This window comes from Falco punctatus (assembly GCF_963210335.1).
Source record: "Falco punctatus genome assembly, chromosome: 6".
Taxonomy (NCBI): Eukaryota; Metazoa; Chordata; class Aves; order Falconiformes; family Falconidae; genus Falco; species Falco punctatus.
Window position 1 is genome coordinate 36,478,974 of NC_137585.1, and position 26,240 is coordinate 36,505,213.

At 41.4% G+C, this 26,240-nt stretch overlaps 2 protein-coding genes across 2 annotated transcripts in view; both read left to right on the top strand.

Annotated features, from left to right (window-relative positions):
• EP300 (EP300 lysine acetyltransferase) overlaps positions 1-26,240 on the top strand; it is a 67,442-nt gene that overhangs the window by 26,372 nt on the left and 14,830 nt on the right. The window contains exons 3-21 of the mRNA XM_080393020.1: positions 1,811-1,987; positions 3,511-3,772; positions 4,539-4,652; positions 5,564-5,800; positions 8,346-8,439; positions 8,772-8,906; positions 9,327-9,444; positions 9,948-10,122; positions 12,220-12,297; positions 13,177-13,286; positions 13,770-13,925; positions 15,001-15,441; positions 15,973-16,161; positions 17,064-17,220; positions 18,002-18,120; positions 19,396-19,635; positions 20,202-20,290; positions 22,728-22,808; positions 25,314-25,370. Coding sequence (XP_080249146.1) covers positions 1,811-1,987; positions 3,511-3,772; positions 4,539-4,652; positions 5,564-5,800; positions 8,346-8,439; positions 8,772-8,906; positions 9,327-9,444; positions 9,948-10,122; positions 12,220-12,297; positions 13,177-13,286; positions 13,770-13,925; positions 15,001-15,441; positions 15,973-16,161; positions 17,064-17,220; positions 18,002-18,120; positions 19,396-19,635; positions 20,202-20,290; positions 22,728-22,808; positions 25,314-25,370 — 3,029 coding nt within the window. The remainder of the gene's footprint in view (positions 1-1,810; positions 1,988-3,510; positions 3,773-4,538; positions 4,653-5,563; positions 5,801-8,345; positions 8,440-8,771; positions 8,907-9,326; positions 9,445-9,947; positions 10,123-12,219; positions 12,298-13,176; positions 13,287-13,769; positions 13,926-15,000; positions 15,442-15,972; positions 16,162-17,063; positions 17,221-18,001; positions 18,121-19,395; positions 19,636-20,201; positions 20,291-22,727; positions 22,809-25,313; positions 25,371-26,240) is intronic.
• Positions 5,685-26,240, top strand: part of L3MBTL2 (L3MBTL histone methyl-lysine binding protein 2) — a 68,868-nt gene continuing 48,312 nt past the window's right edge. The window contains exon 1 of the mRNA XM_080393046.1: positions 5,685-5,800. The gene's annotated coding sequence lies outside the window, so the exon portion shown is untranslated. The remainder of the gene's footprint in view (positions 5,801-26,240) is intronic.

Below are 26,240 nucleotides of genomic sequence, written 5' to 3' on the forward strand. Positions count from 1 at the left end.
AGTTGGTTGATTTGAGGCAGCAATGATGATGGGGAAGAGTCCTGAAAGTGTTAGTCAACTTCTTAAAATTTTTTTATTCTTTTTCCCTTCTGCTCAGCTTGCACATAAGACCTTACTGGTCTTCTGAGGGAGGGACAGGAAGGGTTGAAGTCTTACCTGGTTTGGTTTTGGCAGCAGCTGCCTCATTGGTCACCACATGCATATTCATTGCAGTCCAGAGGCAGCAGGGGTGGTGTCAAAGGATATGGGAAAGGAAGTTTTTTTTTATGTCTGCCTGATCGTTGCATAGTTTGTTTGTCTGCCATGCATAGATACTCTTTTCATTGTTCTCTAATGAATTACTGCTGGATGATTATGGTTATTGCGCGTGTATGTGGAGGAGGGGGTTTTCCTCTAGGGAATTCTCTTGCACATATCAAATGTGTCAAGTGACAGGTTCTTCAGTGGATTTTGTGTTCCTTTTCCTGTAGCTTGGGTTTAATGTTGCTTTATTTCGTAAATGCAAACTGAAGGCTATTATAATGGGCTGGCAGATGATACTCCTGAAAAAGGAGTGCTTGATGAATTGCAGGTAATCTCTGGGCATATAGGTGACTTACATGTGTGGGCTGGAGAACCTTGGTAAGGAGCAGAAACAAGGTGTTTTACTGAGGAGGGGGGATGTTTTGAGAATATATGTAGGAGTGATTGGAAACAAGCCTACCATAGGAGCTTGTATGCACTTTTTTAGATGCAGGAAAACATCCAGACTTACCAAAAAGCATTACGGAGACTGAACATTGTCTAGTCAAATGCTAATGTGAGTTGAAACAATATGGCTTTTTGAAGTATTTTTGTGCCTTTATTATTATGAGTTATGGCTCCTCAAGGATCCTGCCTGAGTAATGGTGAGAACCTGGTAATCTTAACGAAGATCTCCACTTTTCATGGTCCTTTAAGGCTAGTTGTTTTGGTCCTGGAAGGCCAGATTTCCGATGAAAAGTAGATGGGAATGCAAGGAATGAAAAAAAAAATATGTCAGAGGACAAACAACTTCATTGGTAAGATTGCTCCTAACTGTTCTTTAGGTTCTGGGGCATTCCAAGGCAACAAATGGTATATTCTGGTATGCTAAAACTGTTTAATACACATATAGCTCATATGAAATATGGATCTGCTTCCCCTGTGGATGAGTGATTCAATAGTTTTCTTTTGTAGAGTTCCTTCCTACCATCTCCTTTGACCTCTAGTACTGCTCACTGCAAATGAGTTACTGTGTGACTGTGTGGTGTTACCTTTGCCTATGGTGTATTCTTAAATAGAAAATGGTTGTGTACTGGAAATGCAGACATGCATTGTCATGGCTGTCTGGAGATGAGCTGTGGGAGTGCTGACAGTTGGGTAGGAGGTTTTTGGGGTAAACCCTGCTGATATAAATGAAGGTGGTATTCGTCTCTGTTTGGAGTCTGCACAGATGTAGGGAGCAGAAAAATTCTTCCAAACTTGTGAGTTACATAGCCCATGGTACAAATTAATGATTGGGAAAGCTGAAATGAGAAATCTGTTGAACAAAATCTTTTATAAAGAAATAATCAGGCCAATTCTGATGGCTGACCTCAAAGTTGGTAAGTAGCCTTCACTGAGGAACTGTCGGGTTGTGTGATGGGTAAATACAGGCACATAAAGGAGCAGGGGAAGCATGTGGATTAGTATTGCATTGCAGTTCTGGTTCGTGGCTGTGATCGCTCTTGCTTCTCTGAAGTATTCATTCACCTTTTCCATTGTGAACTTAAGCTATCTTACTTGGACATCTTAACATTTTAATTCCTAGATGGGAATGATGAGCAACCCTAGCCCTTATGGCCAGCCATATAGTCAGAATACTGGGCAGCAGATTGGAGCCAGTGGACTTGGGCCTCAGATGCAAAATAAAGCTGGACTGCAGAATAGCTTACCACAGTTTCCAATGGACAAGAAGCCAGTTCCTGGGGCAGGAATGCCTAACATGGTAAGTGCAATGAAAGGTGTCTCCAGAAATGTTGTAGTAAACCAAAGTGTAACAATATGCTTTGGTGTTGCTATGTTTGTTTTTGCATTATTTTAGAAGCTTAAATCGGTTAGGGGTATGACATGCAACATGTCCTACCTCTTTTCCCCCTACATGCTTGCTTTTTTTTTTGGGGGGGGGGGACAAATTAACGTTTCTGAATATAGCTTGTGTTTGTCCCTGCTTCAAATTCCACCCCACACCCCAGGAGGCCCAATCTCTTGATCTTAATAGCTCTACTGAAAACCTATTTCCAGGTAAATTCTGTGCCTCTGAATTAAAAAGAGCTCAGTTCTGTGAGTTTTACTTGATTTCTTTAAGCTGAGCATGAACATTGGAAATCTAGCAAGTTGGAACTCTAGTTGGTTGTTATGAACCAATAAAGAGGCAGCCAAAACTTGCTGTTCAGAACCCTAGCTGTCAAGCTTGTATTCAGAACAGAGCATGTAACTCTTCTGTAGTTGAGCTGCTAACCAGCAGAACCTAGGAATAAAAAGTTGCTACTATCTCAGTTGTCATTTAGAATGACAGGCTGCAAATAAGGAAGTTACAGTCATATTGGAACGTCTACAAACCCTGAGGAGACTGAGTAATTGGTGAAGTCTTCTTGTAAAATGAAAGGCTAGTACTGGTATTGAAGAGCTACAGGAGAACTGTGGTTTAGAAATGCAGGTAGCTGAGCTCGAAAAATCTGGAGCTCTCCAGAAACATCCTCTAAAATCCTCTGTGAAGAGTCTGTTAGAAACTGAAGGCTGTTGAACTGAAGTGATGCAAGCAACACAGAGTCTCTGAAGCCCCTCTTCTGTGCTGAGTAATCCTCAAATGTCACCTGGAGGGAATATGCAAAGGAGTCTGAAGAAGTAAACAGAAGTACAGGAGTAGTACTAGATGTTGACATCAGGACAATACATGCTGTAGAACTAAAGTTGTGCTTCATCTCTAGGAGAGACTAGGAGATACTTGCTTTGAATGCCTACATGCAAGTTTCCTGATGGAAAAAGGTTCCTAGAACTTCCCCTTTGTTCTGCTTTTCTAGGAGCAGTCAAGTTGGGGCACCTTATGATGAAATAGAGGGAAAACCATTCACTCTAAAAGGTGCTTACTTCCATTAATGTAACTTTTGAGGCTCCAGAATGAGGAGGAGATTTGAGGTCAAAGTGCTATTAATATTTTCTGGTTGGTCTAGCACCACAAATTAACTTGTAAGCCTGTGCAAAGTTCTGCTGGTCTTTGATAAGGCAAGAGCTAGGACCAGGAGAGTGATATGGGGAGGAAATTGTGGCTAGCAAGATAATTATTGCCAATACTGTTACTAAGGGGTATATTTAATGAGTCATCCAGAACTACAGATAGGTGGGCTATTCCCTTAATCACAGAATGTAGTAGTTGTTTCTCTTCGATTTTTGTTGTTGCTGTTTACTTGCTGAATGGATTATTCTCAAAAATAGATTTAATTCTGGGAATTTCCTTTCCACTTTCTCCAGGGCCAGCAGCAGGCTCCCCAAGTTCAGCAAGCTGGGATGGGGCCAGCAGCTTCTCAAGGAATGGGGTCTGGAGCACCAACAGCGGATCCAGAAAAACGCAAACTCATTCAGCAGCAACTAGTTCTCCTCTTGCACGCTCATAAGTGTCAGCGGCGAGAACAGGCCAATGGGGAGGTGCGACAGTGCAACCTCCCTCATTGCCGAACCATGAAGAATGTCCTGAACCATATGACACATTGTCAGGCGGGCAAATCTTGCCAGGGTAAGTGGAGGAGTGGTTATATAGAGGTGGTCAACATTTGCAGGACGAGAACATCTCTTGGAAAGAGATGGAGAACTAGTGGATGGCTCAGGAAGTAGAATTTTTTTAACCTATCTGTCTCCTTAAGAATGGAAATCATAAACAACTTCTGAGCCTTTAAAGTTTATGCGAGTTAGATGGGACAAGCTAGCACAAAGAGATGAGTGAGGATCTTTTGCTTAACTTCGTAACTCACTGTAAGGTCCTTTGGATGGTGCCTTCTGATAAGGGTAGACACAAAGCAGGAATCTGCAAGTAGGAGTCTACTTGTATCCCTTTAAATGGAAGACGCAAATCAATAGCTAGCCAGGAATTAAGCTACTACTGGCACATTGAACTCTTAGTCTATCTTAGTATCTAAGGAAAATGTATGCTACGTTTTTGGTAGCCTGGGCTTGTCTGGATTGTGCCAATAAATTGTTGGCATATCAGTTGCTTTGTATAGTCTGCTTGATGTGTATGGTGGTGTCCTTTGAGCCAGGGTGACAGAGGCTTGGGTGTATAACAGAGCATTCAAATAAGCTCTAGTTGAGCCAATAGTACTTAAAGGAGTCTAGCTATGTTTTCAGAGCTAGTTAGTGCTGAACTACTTCAAGTAATACTTCACTGACCTGTGTTGATAGAGATGTGTGCCCAGAGAGAAACAGTTGTCCCCTATCCAGTTTGTGTTGACCATGTGGAGATACTGGCAGTATTTTGTAAATTTTTTTCATTCTTCCTTTTTCAGTGGCACATTGCGCATCTTCCCGACAAATCATCTCACACTGGAAGAATTGTACGAGACATGACTGTCCTGTATGTTTGCCTCTCAAAAATGCTGGGGACAAAAGAAATCAACAATGTAAGTCTACTGAGGAATTCTGTGTATTGGATAAACCATAAAATGCATGTTGGGAGTTAATTTTCTTGCACCCAGGTGACAGTGATGATCCTCTTGAACCTGGGAACACGTAACATGATTTTCCTCTTACTTTAGAGTCACGCAGTATTTTTCTGTCTCTGATAGCTAGTGTTTATGGAAGCTTTCGAGCTTTATTGGATTTTCCTAGCAGGAGAGCGTTAAGGGTGAACACATCCTAGCTCTCTCCAAATGGTAGGCTTCTCACTACTACCTCTTCCAGCAGGCCAGGTTCTGGAGGCAGATGTGCATACACACAGAGGGTTGTGTCACTTCACCCCTGATGATATTTGCTTCTGTCTTCACCCTTTTTTTGCATCAGATGTCTCTCTTCCCTTCTCTTTGTGTCCCTTTGGTCTTCCTGCCAAAAATCTGTGACAGGATTTTTATTATTGTGTTACCTGTATGGTTTTTTTTTTTTCTCCTTTCTTAATGTTATTTTGGGCTTTTCTCTAACTAATGTGAGCCATGGTGTTTCTTGTTAAAACCAAGAAGAAAAAAAGCATTACAGTGGCTGCTGAAGAGGTGTATGTACCCTTCTGTCTCTGGCCTCTGTGACATAGTGTGCCTCTGTTTTCAGTTTGAAGCAAGCAGATGTGTCCTAAATACTTGGAGTGGGATTTCCTCTCAGTAGCTCAAAGGGAAACAGCGTGTTGTTGGAATAGCTGGTTGGGTTAAAACTTGTCTCCCTGTTTCATGACAAGTTTCCCAGGCGTGGCCTCTTCTCGGCACGCTCCTAGAAGGAGACGTTTTAGTTCTGAACAGCCAGTGCATTCTTTATGTTCTTTCCCTGTTTTCACCGACCTCTTTGGCTACCTCCTGCTGTCCTGATTAACTTGGTGTGTCTCTTTCAGCGCTGCTGGGCGGAGCTGCAGTAGGACTTGCAAATACTGGCTCTGTGGGTGTGGGGCAGCAGACAACGCCCAGCATAAACACTACCAGTCAGATAGACCCCAGCTCCATTGAGAGAGCCTACGCAGCCCTCGGACTGACCTATCAAGGGAACCAGATGCAGACACAGCCCCAGGCGCAAGTGAAGAATCAGCAACAAGGACAGTCACCCCAGGGTCTGCGCCCTATGAATCCTATGAGTAAGTTTATCTGCTGGTGTTAAAATACAAGCTACAAGAAACCTTCCTGTGCTATATCTAATGCAAATTTTCTTTACCTACTAGCTTAATACAGCCAGTTAACTTGAAAAAGGAATGGCTTTGCAGTATTTTAGACTTGAGATAGCAAGTTTCTCAGTGGAATGGGAACAGTAGAGGGCCAGATGCCTTCTCTTGGAAAAGTTCTCTGGGAAGAGTATTTTCTTTGGAAAAATGATACTTTATTTTTTTTTGAGAACCAATTTTCCAAAGCATTTTATTTGATGTTCTTTTGTAGCTTTATAATTGTACTGTAGTGCAAGTTTCGGGCTTTTAAGGAGTTTTTAATTGGAAATGCATGCATGGGAATGCTTGTGCTCAAGTGTACTTCCTTGTCACTCAGACTACAGCATTTTACAGTTGTATCTCAGATATGTAATGTTGGTTTTTAAAAGGAAAAGTAGTAAATAACAGACTTTCTCTCAGATTCCTGTCATGTGGACTCACATAGATGTAAGTTGTCTGAGTGGCTTATTGGAAAATCACCAAAGACTACATAAGCATTTTAATTTGAAGTGCAGTTAATTCTAACCTATCGCTGGTGTCAAATGAGGTGACCTTTATAAGCATTAAATCTAATTATGATGGCTTGAGACTGTCACAGGAATTTTTCTCACCCGCAGCTCTTTGCTTGAGTTGCTTGTGTTTTTTTTAATGGAAAAGAGGAAAGATGAGCTGGTAGAGCTTTATCACAGGCTTGTATGGGATTGCAGTGATCCTGCCTATATGCCCTATGACAGGCTTGTGTATGGAATAAGTGCTGCACAGGGATTCTATGATGAAGGACCTGAGAGGTTGCAGAGGAAAGCAGCAGCTGGTTGCAGGCTGCAGCTTGATGTGCTGTTTCAGTGCCAAAGGAAATGCTACTACTCCTGAGTTACTCAGGAAAAGGCTGTTGGGTAGAGTAGACTTGTTAATGACATGATTGGTCCTCATAGGTTGCATGTGACTTGTATACTGCTAAAACTTTGCCTTCCAGTATGTACAACTTTTTTAAAAAAATAAATAGGGAGGGGAAGGGTCTTGAGAGCTGTCTTAAAACAATTAGGTTAAAATAATACAGTTCCCTACTGTGCATTAGAGTGTTCTACAAATAAGTTAATTTCTAGAAGCTCCAAAATGGTATAGTTAAGGCCTTGAAAGGAATGTCATCCTTTTTTCTGAAGCAAAATGGTTCTCTGTTTCTTTTGTTTGTATTTGGTTTTTAGTAGGCACACTCTTTGGTCTCTGTGTGTTTTTATTGGGCACTCCTTGTAGTGCTGATAAGAAGATCCAGTGAGATGGGGTTGAAAAGCACTTGGGGGATGTAGAGCTGAAGCTTAATGTGGAAAAGCCAAGCATGGAGAGTGTAGACTTTTGACTATAGTTTCATTATTAGGAGCTGGTGGCTAAGAAGGGAATTGCAGCAGGTGAGATAGTCCATGACCTGGTAATTCCTACATGACAGTGGGGGTATTTTATGAGAAACAGCAGGATTTGGTGAGGACTGCGATGTGAAAAGATGCAGTCCTTAGTAGATGAAACAAATGGTAGGGTTTGGCAGTTAAAAAGTGAGAGTTAAGGCAAAGGTTGACGGTTGTCTTCTACAGCAGCTTGTTCTCTGACACAGTGAATTTGGGAAGAAAGTGGCTAAGGCAAGGGAGGCTGGAGGCAGCTTTATGAAAAGACCATTAAACACTTGGTTGTGATATTAGAGGTAAATACTAGGCTCGATACACTTAATTTCAGTGGACTTCTCTTGTACGCAGTGTTTTAGTTTTGCTTGAAATACCAATTCTGTAGGATTCAGATGTCCTAAATACATGTGAAGCTTGTTAACAGCTTTCATGCTGCCATCAATTCACAAAGTGATCTATTCAGAAGCTGCAGACAGAAATATGCTGCATTTTTCTTGACTATTTATGGTGATTGAGATCTGTGATGCAGAAAAGCAGTAGAGGTTTTTCTTGCAAAGGGTTGTCAGATTTTCCTTCATAGTACAAACATGGGAGTAAGTTGTAGGATCCTTAAGTATGGAGTGGGTGAGAGGGGACCTTGCCAGATGTAGGCGGTAGCTGACGTTTTAAGTCTGTGAAGCCTTTGTGAATATATATCCTAAGCCTCTGAATGACAAGAAAACCCAGGCGCTTCTAAAGAAAAAAAGCAGAAGTGGTTGGTAATGCTGAATCTTTAGTTAGGGAGTCACAGGAAGGGACTCTGGTACATAAAGTTTGCAGCAAATTGAAGTTGCTTGTTCGTTGAGAAGTTCAAGAAGATGGGCAGAGGGGTAATATGGTTTGATGCTTCACTTGGTCATCACCAGTGTTGTGCCTCAGACTTTTTCTAAGTTGGTGAAAGAAAAAGGGTAAAGACAGCAACAGGTAGTTAAATGCCCTTCACAAAAGTCAAAGTAGTTGAAAGTCTAGACCTTTGTTATTGCTGAGCAATTACTGATTTTGCAAAGTAAATGGGCTTTTTGTTTAAGAAGACTTGTTCTTTTGTTTTTTAGGTGCAAATCCAATGGGTGTGAATGGAGGAGTAGGGGTTCAAGCCCCTAATCTGCTGCCTGACTCAATGTTGCATTCAACAATGAATTCTCAAAAGTAAGTTGAATTATTCTTTGCACCCCAGTGATTTTGTTTTGATCTCATGGCACTTCTTGCATAAACAGTGGGGTAAATGCCATTGATGGCTATCTCTCCCTTTGGATTTTGTAGCTTTTGTTGCAGGTTTCCAAATCCTTGGGTAGTACAGCATGTACTTTTTCACGGCGTTGTTTTGGTGTCTGTGCAGCTGTTTCTGCAGAGTTTGTCCATTGATTAAGGAATGGCTGAACTAGCACTTTGTCCTAACATTATTCTAAAAGAGGCTATGACTGTAAGATGACTAAGCTTGGGCTAGACTTTTGCCCTCAATTCTTGCTCTGTTTTTGAAGCCCCATGATGAGTGAAAGTGCCAGCGTTGCCAGTTTGGGAGCCATGCCAACGGCTCAACCATCCAATACTGGAATTCGAAAGCAGTGGCATGAAGACATTACTCAGGATCTCCGAAACCACCTTGTTCATAAATTGTGAGTAGCTCATATCAGAACAATCTACTGTTGGGGGAGTTGCTGCCTCTGAGCTGGGCGGTGGTGGTGTGTGGGGCAGGAGGAAGCCTGGCTCCCAAACCTAAGGGGCAGGGAGGGAGTTGTGTCAGGGTGCGTGAGAAGGGAAAGCAGAAGCCTGCAAGGTGCTTTCTGGCTTTCCTGGCTGTTAATGGAGCTGCATCTCCTGGTCTGGGGCCGTGGTAGCGGAATTGTCCTGCTCTGTACTCAAGCCATCTGCACGAGGGCAGTGTCCCCCAGGAGCAGGAGCAGTGCCTCAGTCTGTCAGGAGGTTTGCTTGCTGCTTTGCGTTCAGGTCACTGGGGTTAGTGCTGATGTCCTCCTGGCCCGGGGACATCCTGATCACTTGTGCATCTCCTTTTTTTTCTTTTTCTTTCTTTTCAGAGTCCAAGCCATATTTCCGACTCCTGACCCTGCAGCACTGAAGGATCGGCGTATGGAGAATCTGGTGGCATATGCTCGGAAAGTGGAGGGGGATATGTATGAATCGGCAAATAGCAGGGTGAGATGCCACCCTCTGTCGTCCAGCCGTGTGTACCTCTGCCTCGGTGCCATAGCGATTGGGGAGGAAGAGGAGGGGAAGCAGGGCTGAGACTCCCAGGCTGAGGAGGCGTGTGTTCGGGGGCTGCCAGCTGGGGTCTGGGAACCAGCCAGTTGCAGGCTTCTGCCTGGGTGTGCTGGGCGTCAGGGTGGTGCCTGTTGGGGTGTGCTGTGCCTGACGCTTCTCGGAGTCCCCTGAAAGCAGCACAAAGCTCTCCACTGTGGTTCTCCCAAAGAAGTGTTGGACATGAGAAGAGGAATGCCCGGTGTTGGTCTCATGGCTGCCGGCAGTGCCCTATTTTGCCCTCCTGTCTGCCCGGCAGCCCCTGCAAAGGGAGAGCCACCCTGGACCCAAGCCAAAATGTGTGCGCGGGAAGCTGTTTTCCGAGCTTGGATCACTGGGACGTGTTGCCTTTGCTTGCTGTGTGTGTCACCTCCTTTCTGACTTGTATTCCTCCCCAACAGGCAGAGTACTATCACTTGCTAGCAGAGAAGATCTATAAGATTCAGAAGGAGCTGGAGGAGAAACGAAGAACCAGGCTGCAGAAGCAAAACATGATCCCAAATGCTCCGGGCATGCCACAGGCTCCCATGAACCAAGGGCCCAACATGGGACAGCCCCAGCCAGGGATGTCTGCAAGTAAGAACGGTTGGGTTACTGGCTAGCCTCGTGCAGGGGTATCCTGTACTGTCATTTTGGTGGGCTGGTGATCATTTTGCTATTCCACAGGTACCTGGCTTACTCACAGTTAGACAGAACTTTCTCTTCTTCATTCAGAAGTACTTGCAAAACCTTTGCTTTGCTTATGTGTAAATTACCATGGATTATCTAAAAACGTGTAGTGTTCTGAGCAAATTGAAATTATTACGCTTACTTGGAGGGTAGAGGGAACAGAGATTAAGTTGCATCCTTAACATTATAGAATTTACTGCTACAGTTAGAATCTACTGATACTAATTTAACAATAACTTCAGTTACTATAAGAGAAATATTTTCATAATTTTCAGTTTTGTGATGTTTAAAATGATCATCGCTATTACTGTTGTTTCAAAGCAGAGTATGATGGTGTGCTTAGGTATTTATGCCTTTGAAAGTTTAGATTGTGCTTGTTCCATGAAATGTTTAGTTTTTTCAGACAAATGGCCTTTCAAGCATGCAATCAAAACCAGATTTCACTTCTGTCCTCATGCAGCTGTCTTCTGTTTCACAGTAGTTCTGTTACTTGAATTGACCTTCCTAATGCTAAATAGATTATTAATATTATCATCATAATCACCAGTCATTACAATTAGTTGTTGTTGTTGTTATCCCTGTTAACCATGCATTTGTATATTAGAACAAAATTTACTTTGGAAAGGGGTTAATGATCAAAACTATCATGCTTCTAAAGAGTGTAATGTCGATTCACACCATTAGGAAGGGACAAACTATTGTAGGCTGTCAGGTATCTAGTATATTTTTATTTGGGTAAGAGAAAAAACGGGTATTGTGGGTGATAATTTTAGTTAGAAAGTGAAGAGAGGCATCTACTGACCTTGCAGTCTTGTATTTCCAGTTAAATCCTGTAAGTAATTGAAATACAGGATCTTAAACTGTACCTTTCTAAATAAAACTGCGTACCATACTCTTAGTTCTCTTTTACAGTTAAATCATATTTTTATTAACTATTTGAGCCACAGTCTGCTTCCAAGATATTTTTTTTCCCTTTGTGATTCTGGACTGATCACTTTGGAGACTGAAGTAGTCTTTCTTTAACTGCAAGTTTTGCAAATGTATTTTCTAGAGCACTGCCCACCCACACCCACCCCCCTGCCAGCTCCCTTCTGAGAGCTTCATTCTCAGAAGAAAAGGGAGTTTTCCCCATGATTCTTTCATGTTCTTAGATACTTTACAGTTAAAAATGCAGTTCTTAAGGCATCTAATGGAAACAAATGTATAGCTGTCAGTGACTAATAAGTTGCCTAAGAAGATCAGGTTAAAATTTGAATTAGTCAACTGAGGAGACACAAAACTTTTTCCCGCCCCCCTGCCCCCCGCTAACCCTGCAGAAAGATTCAGTAGCTCTAGGCATATGCTGCAAGAATCTTCATTGGAGTTCTTTTTCTCCTACTTAAATTTGGATGTCTTTTGGTAAATCCAGCTCTAGGTCTTTTTATGCTTGAAGTCAAAATAGGGTGTACCGAGGTGCATTACCAAGATCCAAGAAAGACTTTTAAATGTTGATGCTGTGACTTTATTTGCTGTAACTTCTGTAGAAAGTTTGGCAGCAGATACTACACTTGCAGTTACTTATGTACTCTAGTAGTTCTGAAACTTCAGAGCTTTCATAACTATGTGGTGCAACAGAGTATTTTTCATAGTGTTTTAAATCTGGAGGTGCAGTAACAGTGTAGAGTGGTCTGTAGAAGTTATTGTGGTTTGGAATGTTCGTGATCTACTTGGTTTGTTGTTGAACCTTGCTAACCTACTTAAAATTTGTCATCGATTTCTGAAAGCTGACTCTGTCAGAGGATATTTCTGTCAATGGGACATGCTTATATTTTCAAGGAAGTCTTTGGTTTTGCTTAATGCTTTGACGTCTCTTGAGGGGTGTTTAGAGTTATTGGACTGTGTCTGCACATTTTTATGTTTTTTTAACACGTGGGTTTTACTGTGTAAATCTTACTAAAATGTTGGTGGATAAAACCTGGTGGTCTTCTAAATGCCATGGTCTTATTCCAATATCTTTTTTTCCAGATGGTCCTCTTCCTGATCCAACCCTAATACGTGCCAATGTGCCAAACCAGATGATGAATCGCATGCAGGCACAGCCAGGTAAATATTTGAAGAAGACTGGCTACTGTGATTTTAAAGGAATCTTGGAACTGGGCAGCTCTTGCTGAAGTGTCATAGCCCTTGTTTCACCTGTGGTTTTCCCATTTGATTAAAGAAAATAGCTATCTATATTGTATAATACTTAGATAGCTATATATGTAAGAGATTAAAAAACTGTATCTAATAGCATTTTATGATCTTGTGAATTTGAGCTGCGTGTTAGGTGCTTGCTTTGTTAAATAAAGAACTTGATGCTTTTGGAACTTCAGGTCATGTAAGTGAACATAGGACAGCGGGGTCAGTCAGGCACACTGGACTTAGCCAGCTTAGATGAGGACAGGTTGGTGGCAGAGGGAAGATGGCGAGGATTACTGCTCAGAAGGCAGGAGCAGAACTTTTGTTACAAATTCAAGAAGTATTGTAGCCAGCATACAAAGTACTTAAGGAAGTGGAGATTCAGTTTGGGATTCAGTAAGTGAATTTCTAATACATAATTAAGGTAACACAACTTTCTGTAGAAGGTTGATCTTCAGCAGTAGATGTACACTATTGGTTATTGTGGACTACAGTAGTTTTCAAACTTCAGAAGAGCTTTGATAACAGTTAATGGAAACATGTGTTTCAGGGGGAAAAAAACCTTTAGTCTGTATTCTGAAGGAGTGTGGTAGCTTCTACATTTTATAATTAAAATTATTCCATGTAACTGGTTGATAGGAGGAAGTATTTCCATTATAGTATTGCATGCTTGAAAACTGATTGCTAGAAAACAAAATTAGGGAGAAAGTGACAGCATTTCGTCTCCAAATGTTGAATGGTACCCAAAGGAGATTTCAGGCCTTTGTTTATAAGTTGTTGGTTTTTTTTGGCACAAATGCACAGGAATGAATCAGTTTGGCCAGATGAACATGCAGCTGTCACCGATGGGACCCCGGCAAACCCCTCCTCTTCAGCACCCTGGACAGCTAAGCCAGGCTGGGGCCATGAACCAGGTCAGTGTGCCTTTTGTGTTGAGCTCACAGTTCTGCTTCTCTTGGCTGTGGTTTCTTTTAAATAATTAAAGAAATTTAGAAAAATCAAGCATTATTTCTTCTTTCTCTTGACCCTTGGTTCCTCCTTTTGCATCTCCACTGAAAGATTTCTCTGGTCTATGGTAAGCCTTTACATCTTAGCAGTAAAAATTGCCTAAAAATTAAGTTTAAGTGGCTTTTTGTGCTGTCGCATCCTTAAAACAAGGAGCAAAACTAAATCTTAAGTTACAGTCCCAATCTGAACTCAATATCCTTTTCCTTTGCTTATAAGGGAAATTATCATAATTTCTTTCTTTTGAGATGAGCTATAAGCACGCTTTCCATGTTGTATCCTACAGATAAGTGGCAAGCATCTATTTCTGCAACAAGATAAAGGGGGTTTTATGTTAAACTTTGCGGGGGGTGTATGCACACTGTGAAATCAGTTCCTTTCTTTTCCAACAGATGGGGTTTCCTTCACGTATGCAGCAGCCAGGAGTTGGCCAGCCTTCTGGTCAGAACCAGTTTCTACAACAGACCCAGTTCCCTGCTTCTTCACCGGGAATGAACACAGCAAGCATGCCTATGACTCAGCCTGGCAATCAGACACCAGTTTCTCAAGTAAGCTTCTGATTTCTGCAAGTGGTGTCAGTGGGCGCTGTCATATACTGGTTTCACTGTTCAATTGGTAGTAATGGAGAACAACTTGTTTTTTCAAGTTACTCTTGGAATTACAGTCAACCAAATTCACTTATTGAGACTCTGCATCTTCCTGATGTAGCTCTGGGACTGGCAAGAGTGAAACGTTATTGGCATGTTCTCAGGCTTAAGTTTAAGTGTGACAAAGGAATTTTTTAAAGTTTTGTTTTCATGGAACAAAGAAGAAATCGTTACTCAGCATGCAGTAGTTAAGAATTTCATGCTGAACAGCAGAGCAGCAGAGCCTGAGAAATTAAGAGATGCTGGAATAAGTCATAAAAAGGCATGTCTATCCAGGACCAATGTGTGTTGCTGGCTTTGGGGGATAGGAGGGTTATCACTACTGAAGATCTGAACTTCCAGTCTAGCAGTTTCCTTTCTGTCCTCTCCCTCTCCCTTTTCAGCAAGAACCTTTCAGGCCAGGAAGAAGTAGGGAACGTCAGTTTGCTTCTCGTTGATGCTTCTTCCTAGTTTGCAGGCAAGATTATTGTGGAGTGACAGCTTTTTTCCTTGACCAATACAATTTTTTTGTAATCTTATAATGGTACAGTTACAGCTGTACTTTTCTTTCTGATGATAAATTCAGTTTCTAGTCTTGGCGGGGGGGCATGGGCACACTAAGTATTGGAATGCAATTTTTCACTGGGGTGCATTGTCCCATACTCAGGATGTACAAATCTGCAATTCTAGAAGGAAATGTTTTGTGAACTGGTAGTGTAGGTGTGCCAGTCTTTAAATATATCAAAAAGTACAAGTTATTGTACTGAAATTTCTTTTAGAGCTAAATGAATTACAAAACAGCTTTATGTTTGTGTGGAGCAAAATAAATCTAGTAGACCATTTCTCCTTTTGAAATAAAGTTTTTAAAAACAAACCAGATAGTTTGTCACACTTTTTTTAAAGTATGCCAGAAACTGTGGGAAAGCAGCCATTTGACAGCAATTTATCTCTCTCTTCTATTTCAAGTCATTGCAAATGTGTACTTGTTTTCCCACAGGCACAAATGACCAGCGCTTCCTGTCCTGTGAATTCTCCTGCAATGGCTCCAGGTTCTCAAGGGAGCCATATTCACTGCCCACCTCTTCCACAGCCTCCCATACACCGAAATTCTCCTTCCCCAGTACCTAGTCGAACCCCAACACCTCACCACACACCCCCAGGCTTGGGATCACAGCAACAGCAGGCAGCAGCAGCTGCCACTACTGCCCCCACACCTGCTCCTCAGGCAATGCCACCTGGACCACAGTCGCAAACTATGCACCCCCCTCAAAGGCAAACTCCAACACCTCCGCAGGCACAGCTGCCTCCACAGGTCCAGCCTCCGGTTCCAGTTACCCCTTCTGCAGAGCAACAGCAGCAACCTTTGTCACAGCAGAGCACGACTGCATCTGTTCCTACACCAACAGCACCGCTGCAGCCTCAGCACCCCACAACACCTGTAAGGAAGTACTTTGATTGTGCTTTTCCTGCAAATGTTTTAAGTGTAAGGCTTAATTTTCAGTTGGTCTTTTTATTTTTTTGCGTGTCTGTGATAATGGAGGTAGCTTCTGGCATGTTTAATATCAATATAGGGTGTTCTTGCATTTGGGAGGTAACCTTTTCTGCATCAAGACAAGTCTATAGATAATCTGGTGCTTCCAGAGAGGGACTATTTTTCAGAATTCTAGTGCATGTTTTGAAATTCACTGTGAAGCATGGATGAAGTCTTTAGTTATGTCTACATGTGCATGGTGGTGGTGTACAATAGGGAAACAGTACTTAACTTTCTGTGTACCAGGCCTTCCAGTGCATGTTTGTTGCATGTTTTTCTGTAGTTGGGTGTTGTGCAGTGCTATGTTCTTCAGGTGAAGCAAGTAGGACTAGAGTGCATTTAAATTTGGTGGAAATTAGTATATGTAAAAGGTAGATTACAGAAAGAAAAATAAGTTTTATTAGGAGCCTGTTTGTAATGTGAGTTTTGTTCCCTCAGCTTTCACAGCCAGCTGTAAGTATTGATGGGCAGGTATCCAATCCCCCATCCACAAGCAGCACAGAGGTGAACTCTCAGCAGACTGTTCCAGAGCAGCAGCAGCCACCCTTGCAGGAAGTGAAAATTGATATTAAAACAGATGAAGGGGAACCAGAACAAACAGAGCTGCAAATGGAGGAGAAATCTGAGGTGAGATTGTCAGCCAGTTGTTGGGTAGAATAGCTTTATCTAGTGCTGCTAGATGCTTTCTGTCTCCATGTTAGCCATTCCTTCCACAGTTCAATGAGAGCTGTAGGTGCTACCTGCTGCTGTTTTAATTGTCATCTTCCCCTACTCCTTCCTAAAGAAGGGTCTGGTGAAATGGTGGTAGAAGCCAGTGGCTGCAGGAAGGACCATGATAATGTGATTGCAGCTGTGAGGCTTTTTGGTAAATGCCAGTGTGAGAGGGCATTCAGGTCAGTCCTTAAGGTGTTACTGGCAGCTGTTAAATATTAGACTAGCAGATATTAGGATGAGAGGAAATGGCCTCAAGTTGTGCCAGGAAGGTTTAGATTGGATATTAGGAAAAAATTTCTTCACTGAAAGGGTCATCGAGCACTGGAACAGGCTGCCCAGGGAAATGGTTGAGTCACCATCCCTGGAGGCGTTTAAAAAACTTGTAGATGTGGTGCTTAGGGACATGGTTTAGGGGTGGACTTGGCGGTGTTAGATTTACAGTTGGACTTGGTGATCTTAAAGGTCTTTTCCAACCTAAATGATTTTATAATTCTGTATGTACGTGATGGGGTGCTTTACTGGGCTCTTGACAGCTTGTCATGTTGTGTACGAGAGACTCAGACCTGCCTGATGAGTACCTGTGTGTCTACTTGCGGTTCAAAACTGGTTAGCAGCTCATCATTGCTACTACTGCAGTGTTTAAAGATCTGTTCTAGCACATCTGCTCAAGTTTTAGGCAAGTTTTTGACTATAAAGTAGGTGCTCTTAATTCTAGGGCAGAGTGGTGGGCAGGATGCCAGATAGGTTTGAAAGACAGGAACATGGGTGGGTGACTACACAGGAGACTAAGTGACAGGCTCCAAACTACTTTCCAGCTTAAAGCAGAACCAGTTGTGGAGGAGTGTAAACCAGACCCAATGGAGCAAGAAGAGAAGAAATCTGAAGTGAAGACTGAAGTATCGGAGGGGGAAGAAAGACCTACTACTCCAGCTACTCAGTCTTCTCCGGCAGCTGGGCAGTCTAAGAAAAAAAGTAAGCATGAACACTGTTTTGACTGAAACCCACTGCATCTCCCTAGAGTAATCTTCAGGGCGGGGAAAAAAACAAAACACCTGAACTATCTTCATTGATAATCAGTAGGCTTGTATGGATGTTCTTTATGGCTTTTGGACAAAAATATCTAGTAACATAAAATGTGCTTGTAATTGGCTTTAGGTTAGTTCTTTAAGGCGTTAGTATTAGACATTAAGCCCCAGTAAAATTGTCAGTACAGTAGAGATTTGAAATACTAATCAGTTACAGGTTTTGTAGACAATTTTTTTCTTGGGACCTCAGAGAGGGGCTGTTGGAATGTAAACCAGCTCTATTAAATTTAGCAGTGTCCTCCTATGATAAAAAACCCCCGAGATACTCTTTAATATCTTGACCATTTCCTTGTGTCTAGGTCAGGGGTCCTCAAACTACGGCCCGCAGGCCAGATACAGCCCCCCAGGGTCCTCAATCCGGCCCTCGGTATTTACAGAACCCCCCCTCCCCCCCGCTGGGGGTTGGGGGGGGGAAACCAAGAAGCCGCAGATGACTGCCTGCCACTTCATCTGCACGCTGGCCCCCTGTTGAAGAAGTGTGAGGACCCCTGGTCTAGCTGATCATTTTAATATTCTCCTCAGAGCTCAGTGTTGCAGAGGGCAAACAAACTGTGCTAAGTACCTTAAACCCATTGTCTGTAGTCTCTTTCACAGACCTCACCTTTTCCAGCATGTTTCTTCCTTACAGCTGTTTCTGCTATCTTTCTAATGTTGATTGGTTTTCAAAGTTTTCAAGCCAGAGGAGTTACGGCAGGCGCTTATGCCAACACTGGAGGCACTTTACCGTCAGGATCCAGAGTCTCTTCCATTTCGACAGCCTGTAGATCCCCAGCTACTAGGAATTCCTGTGAGTATCCTAGCAAGATCCTTTTCTGGCTTTAATTCAGAACTACAGTATTATGGCATACCTGTTTGAGAACAGCTTAAGTCTGTCTTGTTAACATTTTTATATTGATGAATTTGAAGAGGTTTAGCTTAGGCAGTGAGACACACAATGTCTGACTTAGGAAAGTTTGTTTTTTCAGAAGTTTAAGCTCTGTGTTCCTTTTGATAAATAAGCAGGTGTACCATACATTGAAGTGATCACCAACAGATCCCTGGTGCTGTGTGGGCTTTTTATGGATGTTGCTTAATGTTGCGATGCTTCTGTTGCTGAATTCCATAGGTGTTTCTCATCATATAGAAAACTTCGCTGAAATAAGGGACATTAAGACAATCAAGGCCACTTTAAAAAAAACCAACACATCAATGATGAATAATCTGTTATAAGCAAGGAAATTGACGCTGGAAGTTCTAGTTCTTGTTTAGGTTGAATTTTCTGCTTATTTTAGAATTGTTTTCAGAAGACATTACTATCCTTCAAGGATTTTATCTTTTAAACTGTCTGGATTGACCACAGAAGTACTATTTATACACAAATATGTATACATAGAAGTCCTACTTTTAGGTACTTTGAGCAACACTTCTTGCCTGAAAGGCTTTTTTGTTTGGTTTTGGTGTGGGTGTTTTAGGATAGATACTGCAGAAATTCAAGGCCTGCTGTATTCAAAGCAGGTATAAATATTGCTGATATTCTTTAACAGGCTCTCAATTGGCTGTCATTTTGAGGACTTTTGTAGGAGAAGTGGTCCCATAACTGAGGGGGGGAGGGAGGAAGGAATAGGAAAAAGGCATTATTTAGAGGAGGCATGATACCTTTAATCAACTAATAAAGTGGTTTCTTTTTGTTTATTAGGTTGTCTGGTCTACTATAAACCAGGAGCTATCTATTAATGCTCATGTGCATATCCTCAGGTCACAGTGGCTGTAGAAACATTGCTATTTTCTACTTGTTGTAGTACTTGTTTTGCTGACTAAAATTAGAGTGGCTTTTTTCATCAGGAGTGGAAGAGTAATAGAGCCTGAGAAATAAGGGAATAATGAGGAAAAAAAAGCACTAGGGAGTGATACGATGTTATTTAGAGACTTCATTGTATGTCACAAGAAGTTTGACAATCAAGTCAGGGAGGAACCTGTTTTTCTTGACACACTGCGTAAGACTTTATATGCTGAGAATGTACATGCTGTCATGTCACAACCTAGTTCTGTAGTAGTGTTTTGATAATGCTGTGTATTCTTGCAGGATTATTTTGACATAGTGAAGAACCCCATGGACCTCTCTACTATCAAGAGGAAGCTAGACACAGGACAGTATCAGGAACCGTGGCAATATGTAGATGACATCTGGCTCATGTTCAATAATGCCTGGTTGTATAACCGCAAAACATCCCGGGTATATAAGTACTGTTCCAAACTGGCAGAGGTGTTTGAGCAAGAAATTGACCCAGTTATGCAGAGCCTTGGTTATTGCTGTGGAAGAAAGGTAAGAAAATATGTATTTTTAGTCTGCTGCTTGCTTCCTTGTATTGAAGGCTGGAAAAACACAGCAGCTGCAGTTGTTAGCAGTTATGGTGTGTCAAAAATTTTGAAAGTTTACCAGGATTTAGCAGTCCTGAGTAATCTGCTTTTGAGGGTTTTATGGATCTTCTAATTCTATCTAGTGCTTAAATCATCTATTTGTATATGAGCCCTTGGGGCGGAAGTTGGTAACTGAAGGCTTATTTTGACTAGGGTGAACCTGTTTGCTATTGCAAATTAAACAGATGTCATTTTGTTACTGCAGAAGAAGTGTTCTCTATTTCACTGCATATTGAGACTGTGTGTTTCCATTGTCTTGTTTTGATATGCTTTCCGTCTTTGGAGAAGAGCTAACTTGAGAATAACAGCCCATTGAACACTTTTTATGACTAGCACTTCATACACTTACTGTACTGTGAGATGTGTGCTCAGAGTAAGGTGGAAATGAACGTTGTCTGGGTCACACTTGCTTCCCATGGAGCGCAAGTGACAACATGTATGATTACTAAGAGGACCCATTCCTCTTTGCAGTTGGAGTTCTCACCACAGACTTTGTGTTGCTATGGGAAACAGCTATGCACAATTCCTCGAGATGCCACTTACTACAGTTACCAGAACAGGTAAGGAAAACTTGACTTGGTGCGGTTTTTTGCATGCTGCAATCCATCTGTTTAAGGCATGCATGTATTTACATACACGCCCCACCCTCTTTATATGTGTACACCTATGTGTTTTAAGATAAAAACTTGCTCGAAGTGCCCTTGAGTAGTTTTCCTTGTGTGTTAATGATTTTTTTCTGCAGAAGTTCATTGCAGCCTTTGCTTTTCCTCTTTTGTTTGCAGAAACGTGATGTTTTACTAAATTTTTATCCTGCAGTTAATTATATCTTCTATATACAAGTCTGTCTTTGCTTCCTACTATGCAGCAGTATTTTTCACGCAGAACATTGAGTAAACTATGCAGCGAGTATGTTAATGCTCGTAATACATACTATACTTGGCAAGTCTTTGTTTTTCTCATGATGTTAACACTGAAAAGCAAACTTATTTTTGTGATGCAAATCTTCACTGGAAGAGTTGTGTATTCAGATCTTCAGTAGATTGATGCTTGCTTTTTCTCCTGAAGTTTCTTTTGAGTTGTCTTGCAGTAGCTGTCGGCAGCTCTGTAAAGTGCTGTCACTTCTACAGCTCTTTTGAATAATTTTTTTGACTTGGGGTTTATTAAAGGATTTAAACCCATTTGACTTCTGAAGAAGGGTTCTCGCTAGGCATCTCTTTGCCAGTTGGAGAAGCAAGGCAGGAAGAAGCAGAGAAATGCCTGCTTTAACATTCCCATATCCCATGGCCTGTCACCAGAATGCACCTGTTAGGGCAGAGGGCTGATTACCTCCAAGCTATGGCACCTCCATGAGTTTAGTTCCTGCTCTGCATTCTTTCTAACACCTTAAACAGGAAAACCCTGCAGAACAACAAAAACACTTAAGGCTTTTACCTGAAAGCCAAGAAAATTTTGCAAGAATTGTAGTTTTCTTAAGCACCTGGTTAGGTGGAAGCAACCAACCAAAGAGCTACAGGAGATACCTTAACCTTCTTAGTCTTCATAAAGGTTTATTGCACTGAATGGAGGTTTTTAGGAGTGAAGTAGTAGAAAATAAGGTCATAGTATCCAATAATAACTATTGTAGTTTTAGACTTGCATAGTGTAGAGCTACTCATGTCAGTGTCTTCTGCTTATGTTTGTCTATGAGCAAGCACTAGATGGACCAAAAGACTATTTTTTGAATATCTGACACGCTTTACATGTTTCCAAACATTAGAAGGGAATATTTTTATTGTAACAGGTGCATATATGTCACTTGTAAATTACGTTATATACACACATGGCATATATGTCTGTAGTCTGAAATGTACAGTTCCAGAACTGCTGTTCTCTGCATTATCTCAGATGAAAACTGGGAGAGAAGGCTGAGACCTGTCGTCTTAGCTTAACAGCTGCTGTACTGTTGGCTTGTGTGGCTTTATATTAAAAAACTTTGAATTTTATTTCTTTCTATTTTTAGATGTCTTGTGCACTCAATTAACATACCTTAGTAACAGAGAGGCCACAGTTTTAGAACATTTTTGAGGGCTGGGGTAGAATCTTGAATTAATCACTGTTTTATTCAAGTATAAATAAAATCTTCTCTGTAATGCTTGCTGTATTGATGCCTGGACTATTCCACACACCAACTGGACTATGGCAAAATCATGTCTATGTAGACTATTATGTATGTAGTTAACGTTAGGTATTTAGTTAACACACGGTTTGACAGTTCTGTGATGTCCATAGGATTTTTGAGGACATATTTTTTTGTTCTCGAAGCCTTCTGATGTTTAACTTTCCCTTTCAAGTGGGAGAGAATCCTGTGGCTTTTCAGCATTTACACACTTAAGATGGAAGACTATCTTCCTTCCATTGATCTGCAGACCCTCCTGCCGACAGAACTGCTGTGCTGATGTACAAGTCAGAGTAGCAGTTCTTCCTTCTGCTCTTTCCCCTTTCTCATTTTAATTCTTTGCTGTACTTGGCATGGATTATTAAAATGAAGAGGGTATGGGTATGCTAAAATGGAATACTCTTGTTCAGTTTGCTTTAATCATTTGCTACTTGTGAACCCATTTGAGAGATTTAATGCTAATCTGTGCTTTGCCTTGGCTTTCTGCTTTGTGTTGTCTTGTCCTGCTTCTGTGTTTTTGGTTTTGTCCTGTAAACCCCCACTTCTTTGTTTTTGTGTGTTATTTTTTTTATTTCTTCTTCATGCTTGTCATTGTCTGCACTTGGCTTTGATTGCGCAAAAAAACCCAAAAACCAAACCAAAACCAAACCAAAAAAACAAACGAACCAAACACAATGTGGGGCCCATAAATCTGCATCATTGAATATCCTTGTCGCCGTTGATGACCTGCTCTCTGCTCCTGTCCCTTCCTTGGCCTGCTGTGATTGGTGGCTTCGTTGCTTGACTTGGGCTGTGTTGTGTGGACGGAGCAGTTCACCCAAATATGGCCTTCTTGCTGACAGGTATCATTTCTGTGAGAAGTGCTTCAACGAAATCCAAGGGGAGAGTGTTTCTCTGGGAGACGACCCATCACAACCTCAGACGTGAGTTATTTGTGTTTGACCTGTGCATTCGTAAGCTGTGTCGTGGTCTATAGTGCTTTCTCAAAGGGAACAAGTTTAGTTTTAGGCAACCCTTCCTGTTTGTAGGCTGGCCAAAGGTGGATGAGATACTCTTCACAAGAGCCTGGACTTGTGCTGTAGATTTTTTTCTTTAAAATCTGGACTGACTGAACTGTACTGAAAAATAAGGACTTGGGGCTTAAAACTGCAATTATACTAGTAAAGGGGAAAGAAGAGAATCACTTTTTTTCTGAAAAAAGTGTGAAAGTACTCTACTGCAGAAAAATAACCATGCCTGCAGGCAAGTAGGTGACCGGTATAGTTTGAAATAGTCAAATGTACCTTTCTGTTGGCTATGCTATAAAACTTGCATTCAACTTCAGATTGTTTTTTCGTCCAAATCGGAAGCAAGGAACCTCCTTTTGCCATACAAATATTTTACTGTTGGAGTGCCAATCTGCTTTTGAGAAATGCTGTGCACTTGTTGAGGAGATCACAGTAAAAGGCTATGCATGCTTTTAGTTGCCTTTTCCATGCTGGTGGCAAACTCTTAGGACAGTCTTTCATTCTGCTGTACCCTCCTTGCACCTCCCCCCAAAAAATAATCTTGAAACAGAATTTTGGGAGACTAAGGAACCCCTTGAGGGTCAAATATGGGGCAAGCAGTTACTGTTTGAGCTGTTGAAGAAAGGTTTTTAGGGGAGGGCCTTGCAGGAACATTGTGGATAGATGCAAGGGAGGAACTTAAAGTCTGAAGCTAAGGGGAGAGTTGTGGAAGTTGATTATTGGACCGGCTAAGTTAACTTGTGCTGGAAACAGAAGTTGTCTTCGGCATCACATTACCAAATCCTGGTTGCGCTGATGAACGTATCTAGAAAAGTAGTGAAAGAATCCATTAGGGCTTGGGAAGATGGAAGAGTACATATGCCTTTCAGGAAGGGAAATGGAAGAAATAATGTTTATGCACTGGTCAGTACAATGGGCCATGTCCCTGTGGATGGTATGGATTACTACTCTAGTAGAAGCAAAGACCGAAGTTTAATCAGCGTTGTCCAATTTTGTTAATATATAATTAATAACTTAATGGGATATAAAGTACATAGGAGAGAAGTATCTAGATACATGTAATCTGTGTATAAATAAATTTCTGTTGAGCTGCTGAGAGAATACAGGCCTTCTCATACACAGAAGTTGGAATGGTTTGCCACAGGCCTTTGGGTCAGAGTAGAAGGTAGCATAGTGTGTTTGATTTTTACATGAGATTTGAAACACAGATGCTGGATACAATTAGGGTTTTTTTAAACAGTGAAAAGAATCAAAAGCTCTTTGAACAGGAGCAATAGTAAGAAAGTAATTCCAGCTCCTGGTGTTTTGTTTTGTTTTTTCCATAGCTGGTGTAAAATCTTGGTTGGGTGTAGTGAAAATAGAGGCTACAGGCTGTGCATGAGGAGCAGATACACTTTTGAATGTTCTCTCACCTGCTTACAGGCTTTCTCTTAAGAAATCATTCTACTGGGGCATAGAGATCCTGCTCCATTCCTCTCTTCCCACAACCTGTAGTTAAAATGAACAAAAGGAAAAAAGACTAGGAATATATGTGTCAGGTCTTGTTTAGTTCTATGCGCTATATTATAATAAAGTTTGACATAATTGGGAGATAGAACTTCCCTCAATCTGATAAGGAGCTTGAAGTATTCTGTAGGTGGCACTTTTCAAAATAAATACTGAAATAAAAGGATAGGAAGGTTAATACACCTCATGCAAGTTAGATCAAGTGTCTGTCATTGCTTCTCAGAGACACACGTACTGATCTTACATTATACAACACCCTCTTCGGGGTAAATTCTCAGATCTGGGTATTCTTGTATGATTGTTCTGGACTGTTTCAAACCAGATTGATATAAAAGATACCTGGGACCTCACTGTCAGAAAGATGGAATTTCTAGCCTTGCAAATGCTGTAGGGAAGGTAAAGGTAGTGTAGAGTAAGAGCTGGGCTGGGATTTGCAGGGTTTGGAAGCTGAAATTTACCCTCTGAAGTTAATCTAGGAGGAGGGCTAGGGGAATCTGAAATAAGATAACCTACCTTTCTCAGTAATCAAAGATAATTGGAATTTTCTGCCTTCAGAATATCAGAAGTGCGTATCAAATAGTCCTTTCACTATGAAATGCTGGTCAGACTGGTCCAAAACTTGAATGTCAGCAAGTTTTACCATATATCCTGTAGTAAGACTGAATAAGGGAGCAGTGTGTTCTCCACAAGCTGTTGTCCCATAGAAAAGTATCTTTTCCATAGGCAGAGTCAAGGGTGGCATATATTTTAGTTGCCTGTCACTTTGTGAAATGCAACTCCTTTCCTTGTAGTGGCAGTGAGTGTTCAAAAAAAATCCGCTTGCGAATTTTGTCTTGGTCTGTGGATATGTATGGTATGGCATGAATGTATGTTGTCTTATGTTAAAACTGAGTTTTATTGCCTGTTTCTCCATAGCACGATAAACAAAGAACAGTTTTCAAAAAGGAAAAATGACACACTGGACCCTGAACTGTAAGTAATGCTGTCATGCTTTGAATGATCCTCATTTCATTATTATTATTTTGTAATAGACACGTTATTCATTCCCCATTAGCTTTATTTTTCAATGTTTTTCATGTAGCACTGTTAGCCGGCAGGGCCTGCTCAGTAGGCAGTTTATCTGGCATTCTGTGCCAAGAACCCAAACCACCACAGCTGTACTCAGGAAATATGTAACACAGTATGTATGGACCGAAATTATTGCATTTGATTGTTTTGAATGTGGGTTCAACAGAAGGATGGATACAGGTAACTCTGCTTTGAAACCCTCTTGTGGCAAGCACTCAAGTCTCAGAACAGAGTTATTTGGCAGTAGCTTTTTTTGGTGCTGTTGGCTTTTCTAGTTGTCATATTCTACAGGCAGCTGTAGTAGAAGGAAAAGTTGTTAAATTTGAATCAGCTGGTGGTTCTACGCTGCACTGGAAGCAGAACTGTAGATGTTCAGTAAAGTTATGATGATGATGACTCAGCTGCTTTTCTTTATATTCCTGAGGGTCTTTCTGAAGCCACTTTACATGGTCCTACATTATATACCTATGCTGCTACTCGGCAGACTTTATATTCATTCTCAAATGAATGAGCAAAAAGGATACATACTTTCTTCCCACACCATTCTTCTGAGGGCATAAGGGTCAGCCAGTTCTTCTGTTTTACAAGGGCTGTGGGAAGGAGAGAATAGTAACTTGATTCATGACTTTTCTTTCCCTTTGTTATAATGAAGATAGACTTGTACTCTAGCATTAGGCTCTAAGTTACAGTATAATACCATATGCTCTACATAAATGACAGCTATTCATTCAAAGTCTCCAGACTGTTATAAATAGACATGCTCAAAAGGAGTCA